At 38.7% G+C, this 11,139-nt stretch overlaps 1 protein-coding gene across 4 annotated transcripts in view; it reads right to left on the bottom strand.

The window, feature by feature from the left end:
- Positions 1–2,310: 2,310 nt before the first annotated feature.
- Positions 2,311–11,139, bottom strand: part of PKIB (cAMP-dependent protein kinase inhibitor beta) — a 54,117-nt gene continuing 45,288 nt past the window's right edge. For all 4 annotated transcript variants that reach the window (XR_004082998.1, XM_031066674.1, XM_031066673.1 and 1 more), the window contains exons 2-3: positions 6,872–7,046; positions 2,311–3,176 (exon numbers count right to left, since the gene is read on the bottom strand). Coding sequence is in view for 3 of the 4 variants with exons in the window: in XM_031066674.1 (XP_030922534.1) it covers positions 3,091–3,176; positions 6,872–7,019 (234 nt within the window). In the remaining variant the exon portion in view is untranslated. The remainder of the gene's footprint in view (positions 3,177–6,871; positions 7,047–11,139) is intronic.

The following is an 11,139-nucleotide window of genomic DNA, read 5'->3' as shown; positions in this document are numbered from 1 at the left end:
CCATGTGAACCAAGAGAATGCATTGTTCTCAATTACCCATTAGTTGAACTAAGGGAGGTTGGTACAGCCTGCATAATGGTTGAAACTGGACAAACTGGCTCAGTGACAAACATATTCAGAAGCACTTTTGCTCTTTACAGACTCAGCCAAAGTTTAGTAGGACTATTATCTGTCTTCAGCACACTAACAAGAAAATGAACCAAAGCTTCCCCAACTTCAGCTGTGCTTAAGACAGTAACTCTGCCCAAGCCCCAGAGTACTGGACAGCATGGCACAAAGCCCCTCAGACAGCCTAAAGGGGTGAGCTCCCTTCTGCCTGAGTCAAGAATCATGCACAACTAATAAACTCTGCTCCAAAGACCAAAGTTCATATGGTACAATGTGTCCCACATCAGTCAGTTTGTGAGTCAGTTTATACTGGTCAGAAATATGCATTTGGCTCATAACTAGAGAAATTTGGTAAAATCCAGGCATTATTTAATATTCTTACTGCTACAACTAACTAGAAAAATAGTTCTCTCATGCAGTCTAGACCAATACTTGTTTAGACACAAACCGTACATGCACATGGCAAAGAAGCATTTCTGTATTTGTAACTTGGTTAATTTGCAGTTAGATAATACACATATAACTTATTACAGATCTTTTAAAAATGTTCATCCTGCTTTTAATTAAATTCTATTTTAAATTTTAGTTTTTACTACTGCATTTTTTCAAATTTGCTGTTAAAATTCTTTTTTATACACAACATATTTTCAAAGTCAGGTTCATTTAGCTCAAGTACAAAGTAAACACCTGAGTGCTTACAATAAATTCCCCAGGGTGCCGAGCATTCTTGACTAGTTATACATTTGTAGCGGGATAGAATATAAGAAAATAAAGATAGTGTAGAAAGTAATCTTACCCCTAAGGAGTTACAGCTGGGCCAATTATCAACGATTAGGAACAGGCCTGAATTTAACAGGCCACAGCTGTAACCAATGAGAAGAAGAGTGCTATAAAAGAGTGGGGTGGCTGGTTGAGAAGAGTACTGGAGTCAGTTGGCTACTTTGTGAAGAAGGAGGAGCTCGTGCTTTGAGGAGCTGCCCATGAGAAATACCAAGAAGATATGAAACTTTTGCAATAAGGAGACAACAGTATTACAACCCCTGCAATAAGATGACAACATATGTTTGTGAGCAATTAATGCCTTTTATGTATATAGTTATAGATTGGGTTTTTTTAACATAGAATTTAGCACATGAATAATTTGCTAAATTCAGCTGGTTCATAATTGGTGGTTTAATAGCAAACAAAATTCAAACTAGCTTAGATTAACAAAGTACCTAAAGTACTATTCCTGTAACCCAAATTTCAATGCCTGTATTGTATCAGAGAAGAAACTAAATATATCTACCAGTGCTGCAACTGTGAAAAAAGTGTAGAATTTGATATAGGCAATGACCCAAAGAGCAAAGTATATAGGAGTTATGTTTTAGTAATACTCAAATACTTGATTTGATGGGATCACCGCAGCTTCTTCTAATTTACTGTTTTTATGTACTATGATTCTATAAAGGAGGCTGGTATAGGAGGATGGGACTACAACCCAGAACAAGAGTGTTTACCACAACTACATTTACCTCCTAGTCCCTTTCCACTGTGGTTTTCACCTCTGGTCCTCTGGTGTCAGCTAGCTCACTCTCTCAGACTTTCTTAAGCCACCTGTTTTGATGCAGTGGAATAGGTTGTTTTACCTTTCAAAATCAGAAAAAAAAATTGGGATGTTGCACTTGTTAAATGAAAACAGCTTTAAGAGGAGGGAACTAATTGTCAGTTCAGTTGAATTAAACTGGATCCTTTATTGAATGGTCCCCAAAAACCAGGCTATGAGTAAATGCACAGTAGGAATGAAAGTTGTGCCTTACAAGCTCGCTTGAGCTCTTGCAAGCTCTCTGCCAGGTTTTTAGATTACACAAATATTTCATAGATGGAATACCAGTCACATGTGGGATGTACCCATCAGAGATGCTTCTGCTGTTTTTATGATGTACATAAGTAGCTGCTGCCCAAGGAATTGTGAAGGTTCATGTCTCTACCTGAATCTTAAGTCTCCTACAACAAGGGAATGAATGCCAAGTATTCTCAGGAACATGATTGCCAAAACAAAACAAGTCCTTTCAGCAGAGAAAAAACTTTGCTTAAAGTCTTTGTAAAAATCACAATGATTGAAACATCTTCACTGTCAGCAGATAACAAAGCAAAACACAGATGAAATAAAAGAAATATGCATTATTGGGTTACAGGAGAAACATTAAGAAATCAACCGAAGACAGAAAAGATTATAGATATTTAATTTCCACAGTGAGATTAAACAATTTTCATCATATACAAACATACCTATTTTACTTTAGGTACACATGAAAGCTACAATATTCAGCATGAGAATGAATGGCCAAAGTGGCAAGACTGCTAAGAGTGGGAGAACTGAGATGATCTGCCATAATCAAACAGAGGTAAGGAGAGTCTGAAAACAAATGCTGATGTTTATGTAGTTTGTTAAACCTTTTGGCGACAGGAGTAGGAGAAAATTTTATTTGATGTAATTATTTTTTTTCTCACACCCATCTATATATGTCTAATGAGAACAAAAATCTCAGGAGACAAATTACAGATAATGTCTGTAATCTAATATATACTTAATATCATGTTGTGGGGAGTGAACACACCTCTGTGCCAGAGAGAAAGAAGCTGGTTTGGGAAATTAAGAAACATGGTTTTTATTTTGAAACAATGATTAGTTCCTGGTAGATATATTAATTGGAACTGTCAAAGAAGATTAGTTAGGATGAATACTATAACCAAAACTAGAGAGAAAACTGAAAACAAGAGATACGTTCTTTAGTTTTCTTCCTGTTTGGATATGTAGAACATTGCTTTAAAAGGATGAGAGTGGAAAGAACTGTGTGCCATCCACATAATCATCTAGGTACAAGTGTGTTGCAAAGTCATGTCTGTGCTGCTAAAGTTGCTACCACACTTCAGAAGGGGTGACACAGGGAAACTGGGGAGTTCGTTGGTGGGATTCATTAACCCAGGAGTCCTTAGGTGTTAGGAATCATTGCGTTTTCCTTCCGCCTCTTGACTTTCCAGCAAGGCTTTGGATGATGACACTTCTCCACCCTCTGCTCCTGCATCTAAACAGAGACAAAATTAAACATTTATACCACACACATTCTCACAGCTTTTTTAATGCTTTTTTATTTGGGTTCACTGATCATCTCTGTTTGGACTGGCTCTTTACTACCACAGTCATGGGTGCTTTAGAAAGAGAGATTATCTCAAGAGATAAAAAACTTTGAGAGGCATCTGTTGGTGTTGATTTGCCCACTTCCTGCACCGGCTGATCTGCATTTGGCTGTAAAAAATAAATTGGAAATGACTTTGTATTACTGTTATTTTTTTTAGGGATCATTTCCAAAACCAAATTAAAATGTCGCATTCCTTTGAGCACTGTGTGGTTTCAGGTAGATAACATTTCAGTTTATGGGCATGCCACTGTTCTATCTGACTTTCTTTGACAAGAAATACCTATGTGAATTTACCCTGTCTTCACAAGCTAGGGGGATTTTTTGTTACTCTGAGTTGGAAGTTCACTTTTCCATAGATTAGAGTAGAATGCTTACATGACTAGTAAAAATAAAAGCTCCCCAGTGTCTCTGGTCATTATATGTACTGATCCATGCTGTTTCTTTTGATCAAGTTTACTCACTGAGAAGCAGTGCCTTGGTTTCCTTGAAAACCGTAATAATAGTTTTCACATTACCCTCAAGCCCCACATGGTAGCACCAGTGGCAATAGCATATCCAAACCTATGGCAGTCCATAGCTTTTGGGGACAAGGAGAGAGAGGCCTGCTCATCACATCTGTCTGTACAGTCCTCCACTTCATACTCTATCTCCCCCACAGTTGTAATCTAAAGAGTGCATTTTTGTCACTTGCTATAAAATATCAAAAACACCCAAAAAAGTTATATATCTTGGTCTCTACACATCACTTCAAATATATAATACTGTACACAATTCATCAGCTAAAGCCCTTGGCAGAAACTGCTTGATGTTTTAAGTCTGCTCAGAGATTCAGAGGCTTTGGAGTTCTATAGCAATAAGGAACCGAGTTACTTGACATCTTCCAGCCTTATGTAGCACACCAGTATTGTGGAAAGGGAGACAGAGCAATATCCTCTACTGGCTGTTTCTGTGCAGGCTGGACATCTAATATCAGTGGAGTCTTTCAGACAGGGGTAGAGGAAAACAGTTTGTTAGAGGAAATCTAATCTCATACTCAGTGACACTTAGGTGTGCAATAGGTGCTAGTTAAGCTGCTGTTATTGGCAAAATGGTGCCCTAACAAAGGTTACCAAATGTGGCTTCTTGCTCTCAAACTTCTTGCAGCCTCCTCTTCAACCTTTGGATCACCAGTGACTCTAATCAACTATTCAATGTGGTTCCAGACCACCTGTGGAAAGTCTCAACACTCCAAAACTTACCACCAGAGGAGGATCAGATATGATACAGATGGTCTGCATTTCAGAGTTAGGCTCCAAGATAAATAGCTGATGCCAGAATATCCTCTGTTCATCCCACAAGAACATCCCCACAAGCCAACTCTGTGTGGCTTGCAGAGTACATGGATATATATATCATATAGTCCTTGTGTATTAAAAAAAAAAAAAAAAAAAGCAAAGTCTCTTTTCTCTTCTAAACCAGCAAGTATTAGCACATCCTGTTCCTGACTTTTCACTATGACAGTAGCTGACAGCATTTTAGAAAGGGGAAATGTATGATCCAATGAACATTAGTTAAATTTGAAAAAAAGATGGGAGAGTCCTCCTCACCATTTCCCATAATCTTCACTGAATCTGAATTTGAGAGTAGCAACAAAATAGGGCATACTTTACATAGACACATGTTCCATCTTCTCCACTTCTCTCATTTATCTAATTTCTTTGTTCTGAGCTGCAAATGACTTTCCTTTTTAAACTACTTATTGTTGAAGTCAGAAATAGGCAAAAGAAATACCTGCTAGAGTCCCAAATGTTTCACAAACAGTTTCCCTGCCACTGCAGTTGAACATCAAAACTGTCTCTCCATTTTGATGAATTCTCTTTTGTTTGCTTGCTGTCTCATCAAAACTATAACTTACAACACAATGAAGCTGAAATTTCCATCTGATACTTGCGGAATTTCCATCCCCAGAAAGCACCCATGCTGTCAGAGTGGACCTAACTGCATTCTCTGCTCACTTCTTATTTTCACTACTGTGAACTGTTGATAACAGAATGTGTTGCCTTCCAATGTGCTCTGGCACAGCTATATGTCAATGACAAAAGCCAAGGAAAATTCCACATTCTTAATTGTTCTTCAAATCCTGGCAGAGCTGGTCCTGTATTTCTAAGAAAGCATCAGTATGTTTTGCTAAAACTAACATAGCTGTGTTTCATTTCTTCTTCTTAATGAATTGGATGGAGACCAGGGGAGGGAGGACTATTGTGTCATCCGGAGGGTTAGATATTTATCTTATGCCATGCTGTAAGTTTTCTTAAAAAAAGACTTGCACTCTTTTCCGTTTGCTTTGTAGGGACATAATTTTCTTGTTCATAGAGAAAAATGTCTCCTCAACACAAAATAATACAGTCTTCCAGAATCCATTCAGATTCTTATTTTCCTCATTTCTTCTGATTCAAGTCAGGATATGGTCATTCCACCCTTCTCACTCCTCCAGGAAGTGTTCTTTCTACCTGGTCAGCAGTCCTTTGATACGCCCATGTGGGGTTTAGATTACAGAACCCCAAAACACATGACTAAATTAAATCACCAAAATAACAATTTGAGATCAAATAAATCCTTCTCCCTGGTCTTCACTGTGCTTTAAAAGGCTGTTCACCTAGCGTCCTGTAATTTCTCTGGGCAATGTAAAAGGAGGATATGCAACCCTGGAGACTAGGAATCCCTCTAATGATCTACTTCAGTTCAGACTCATGGACTGTTCACACCTTAGCACAGGCTTGCCTTCCCCTTTGCTGCACTCACACCATCGCTGCACTCACACCATCACTGCTCCTTGATGTGGGACCATCTGTTGTGGTGGCACCACAACAGCAACAGTGATGGGCATGAGAAGAAAAGGTTTTCTGAAAAAAATTCTGATTCAGATTAAAAAAAGTAGCGACAGACCATGCTCAGGGCCAGTCCATATTTTTTGTTTCTTAGGCATTAGAAAACAGATTTTTCTGAATCTGAAAATTCATCTGAAGTCACTCTGAAAGTAAAAAGAACTCAAAAGCTGACGTTGATTAGATCTGTGCTATATCAACAGAGCACCTTATCAAATTAAAGGACATGGCAAAACAGGGCACTGGTCTCAGCAAAGTTGAAAGCCTACTAAGCAGAAGTAAAATACTATAAACACTACTCTTAATGTATATACCTGTATATTCTGAGAGATGTCATTGTGCCAACAGCACAGCTCTTCTGTCTTATGCAAAGTTACCTCAGTGCAGTAGTACACTGGAATTTATAGCTGGAGTGATGTGTTTTCCAAGTTGCCCAGACATACAACTGTGTTTTCTCACCCTTAAGGGAACTGAAATTCAGTTCCCAGCACTGAGCTGTTTCCCTAAGCTGCTAACACTGGATCTGTGGATGGATATGGGCTAATATTAACTTGTCTCATCAGGAGGCACAAGTGATAACTGCTTTGGAAGGTTGAATTTAAATGATTAAAGGAATAGTAGTATTGGTATCAAAACTGCACGGTTGTGGAAGTCTTAAAAAAAAGAAGCAAAGGATGACTGCATATAAACGTCCTTTTCTGAATGCCCAGCCATTACCTTCTGAAACAGAGAGCTCAGCCAGTTTGTGTGGCAGGTCTGAAGTCCCAGCACCAGCAGGAGAGCCCAGGATATCTGGTAAGGCATTTCGGCGGCCTGACCGTCCTGATGAGGCAAAATCTGTGACCACAGGCTCTACATCAGTCATTGCTGTCTCCTTTCCTCATAGCAGCATCTGCATATGGAACAAACAAAAGAAGAAAACAGCTGTAGCCTGATGGATGCTAATCACCTGCTCAATGGTCCAATAGATACAGGCTTTGCCCAATGGTTCTTTTGTTATTAAAAAGGATATATTTCAATACTAAGTGTGTAAGCTTTATTTCTTCCCCTGAAGAGGATAGAAGAGTGTCTGCGCATGTCCTTACCGTGCATCAGACTACCACAATGAACAACTCCGCACTGACAAGAAACCTGTGAATAGGGTCAGCAACAGCCCTTTCTGCCAGCCATCCCTACATCCTTTTACTACGACCTATTCCCTTTTTTTAAGTGGTTTTGCCATAAAACCACTTGGAAGAAACTAAAACTGTTGTCATACAGTCTGTGTGAAGTAAAGCATGTTTTCCTTATTATGAATCTTGTTCAGATTCTTATTTAGAATCTTGTTAGAACAAACTCATTTCACAAAGAAACAAACTACATAAAATGACCTTTCAAAGCACAAACTGAAACTCTTTGTATAATTTCTTTATCCTTCACATATCAAACCACTTGTTTTCCTCTGCTGCTTGTCAGCCTGGTTTAACCTTCACTTGAGCATGTGACTTCTACCTAATAAATAACTGAATCCTGGAAATAATGGAACCAACCGTATTCTGCTCCTGCAATCCCTGTCTCAAAGCCCATTGAACTGAGTGTGAAAACAGTGGACTATAATGGGCTTTCGATCAGGCTCAGAGATGTTTGCATGGTCACAATCAACAGATGAAGCGTGAACACCTAGAGCAGAAGGATACTTGGCTGCAAGTGGCGCATGGAGTGTGAAATCTGCCCTTAGCAGTCCCAAAAGGCTGTAATACAATCATTTACACAATAATGTGATAATTAACAGACCAATTTGTAATAATTAGTTATCCATTACTCAATTCAAAACAATAGCTACTTGCTCTATATGAATGGAGTTCTGTTTGCAATGTGGGAGCAAGAATGTTGTCTCTGTGTAAATATGGTCAACATTTTGTGTGGGAAGGGATACAGATGGTACTGGAGACCAATCTGACTGAAGCCTGTCAGCTTTTGGTTGACAACTGGCTGTATTTAGACTAAGAACTGGATATGGAAAGTGTCAATCACGTTAGTGTTGTTCATATAAGAAGTAGAGCATCACAGTCCCCCTTTTAAAATTCTGCTAAGCTTGGAAAATATTATTGCTTTCATTTCATGGATAGAAAAAGTTATACAAATAGATATCATATGTTATTTGCTCTGATATGCAGGAAGGAGAGGCAGAACTTTGATTACTGATGCTAACCTGCCATTTCTACCACAAGTATTTTCTTTTCTCCATCAAAGTGTCTTTCAGCTGTGTCAAGCCAAAACCAAGAAGAAATATTCTTAGTTTTCTTTGTATCTCTAAGTACCTTGTAATAGAATAAATGAATCCTTCTTGACAAGAAACAAAGGCACGAGTAGGACTGCTAAGTCTGAAAGGTGACCTGAACATGCAAATAAACTGCTTGCTTTAACCAAGGGCAGTAAGTGAAAGGTCTCACCTGGAAATTTAGCAGAAGGTTCCTGTTCTGCAGGAAAACAGGTCAAATCCAAATGAAACTTTTCCATCAGTGGCAAAATGTAAAAACTATACATGGGCATTCAAGAATGAGGTTTTTCAGAAAATAAGTAAAAATCATGGAGTCATCAAGGTTGGAAGAGACTTTTAAGATGATCCAGTCCAATGGTCAAACATGCCTTGACATTCTCAGTTAGATTTAGCGTTATACTGTCAGAGTGTGAGATCACCACTTGGCACAAAATATGAAAAGAAGGAGAACAAATCCATGATTACATACACAGTATCATGGCTTTTTGGGGGTGTTAATATTTATTAAACTCTAGGTGTCCTAAATCCTTGTCCTCATATGCTCACCACAGAAAGTAAAGAGACTGTAAATTACACTTCAGAACAGAAAATGTTTGGGGTCTTCTTTTGTTTCGTAAAGTTGTCAAAATTACTCTCAATGCCAAAATACCAGCATGCTTGCATTTCCTGCCCATTTCATTTCATAATGAATTTCATTTCATTAATATGGTGGAGCCAGAAGTACTGTTGTGAGTAGGCTGCTGTTCAGTAAGATCTACAGAATGACATTAACATCAAAACACACTTTCTCAAGCCTGCCTTGGGACTTTTCATCTCTCCACTTTTCACTCTTGCATGGATGTTTTGGCCCCTAAATTGTTACTTTTTAAATTGAGAAAATCTGGTCTACAATTCATGCCATATGAAGCTCCTCTCTTCTGCAGTACAGTTTGCAGTACAGTTTGCACTTCTACACCTGTTTCAAAGCCCTCCCTTTCCTCTCCAGCACATCTCTTTCTCCTCTGATGTAATCTCCCTTCACTGCATAATACTAGACAAGCCAGGAAGATGATGAAGGACGCAGTCTGACATGCCTCTACGTAAGTGAATTTTGATTTATGCACTTGATTAAAAAAGTATGCAAATCTAGACAAATCTACAATATCTGTCAGACAAAAATCAGCTGCTCATTATCCATCGGTGGACATAATTAAAATTTAGTTATCTAAAAATACATCCTTTATATACATAACATTTACCATTAAGGGTTTTTACCTTTTTTTTTCTATCTACACTGCACTAGCACAGCATGTTCTCTAAGTACATTTGAAAGATGAGGGACTACTCCTAGAGGTTTAGAATTGACATTACAAAATGTAAGTCCATTTATAGGTCCATATAACCAAAAACTTAAACTCAACTCCCAACATATGACAGACATTATTCAAAGTAGCTTGCAGCTGTACTTGAGAGAAATGCCATTTTGTTCATTAATGTTCTAAGGGATTTCTTCAATTTAATTTCTGAGGCTCTCTTTTATCAGTATTTTCTAAGGCCTACATCCAAGTAAGGATATAGAATTTCTCTGCTCTTCATCTGTTTCTACCTTTACATTTTTTAACACATTCATTGGAAAATATCTACCTTTCTGGCATCTCCTTGCATCTGTTAAGCACAGTATTATTCATGCTCTTCACACAGTAAACAATAATTACAGTGTGCACAGCATCTATTTTTCTCAAATCCACTCCTCCTCCTCCTGCTGCCAACATCTTCTTCTGCTTCACTGAACCCATTCTGCTCCAGCCTTATCCAAGACAATGTTGCCATGTTGCCAATGCCTGTGTGCAGTTGCTTCTCTGAGTTTCCAAATTACTGTCATCATTTTGCTCCTGGGTGACTGCTCACCAGACTAATGGAGCACAGTTCCAAAAGAACAGTGCCAGATTTCCAAATCACAAAGTTCTGTACTACCCCAGTTCCCTTTTTGCCATAGCAAAAGCCCAGTCCACCCAAAAGTACAAGGCAACTGGGCAGGGATGGAGGCTGTCTGCAGAGGGTCAATAGTAGGAAGGCAGGTGTACATCCCAGAAGGGCTCATCTACCAGTTAAGAGACTGAAGGCTATGGCTGGCATCCCAGCTAGCACACCATCACCAGGACTAACTTTGCAGCTCATTATTGGGCCAAGACAGTGTTAAGGAGGTTTTGGGAGTATTAGATTAATCCTCTCATATATGCTTCTGAAATGCCTGCAGGAACACCCAGAATGCACAACAGACGACTCAGGTGTGCACGGGGGAAGGAAATGCTCTGCTTGTGAAAACTGACTACAGCCAAAAGTAAAACTCAATTAATGATCTATCAGATATTCAGGTAAATGTCCCCAGACAAAACAATGGCAAGTAAACTACCAGTGGCATTTTCTCTAAAAGACAGCTAGTTTGTTAATCTTTGAGTCTTCTTTTGCTGACAGCATAGCCATCCCTTTGGGGGGAAATGATTCAGAATCTGGTGAGAATTTCTTTAAATAAATGACAGGAAAAGAACAAATAATTCTCCTGAAACAATTTGTGTTGAGAATCAAGGGAAATAATGCTTCAAGATGCTCAGTTGTAGCAGGTGCCACAGACCACGTTTAATGTCAGTGTTCCTCACTCTTATCTGTTAGAAAATAGATAAATCACCACCTTAAGTATTTGTGAAACCTAATTTTGCTTCTGATCTTTCTACCGTCTAACACAGAC

The sequence above is a fragment of the Geospiza fortis genome, unplaced genomic scaffold (assembly GCF_000277835.1).
Source record: "Geospiza fortis unplaced genomic scaffold, GeoFor_1.0 scaffold98, whole genome shotgun sequence".
Classification (NCBI taxonomy): Eukaryota; Metazoa; Chordata; class Aves; order Passeriformes; family Thraupidae; genus Geospiza; species Geospiza fortis.
The sequence above is the reverse complement of the archived record's forward strand: the minus strand, read 5'-3'. Positions and strand labels throughout refer to the sequence as shown.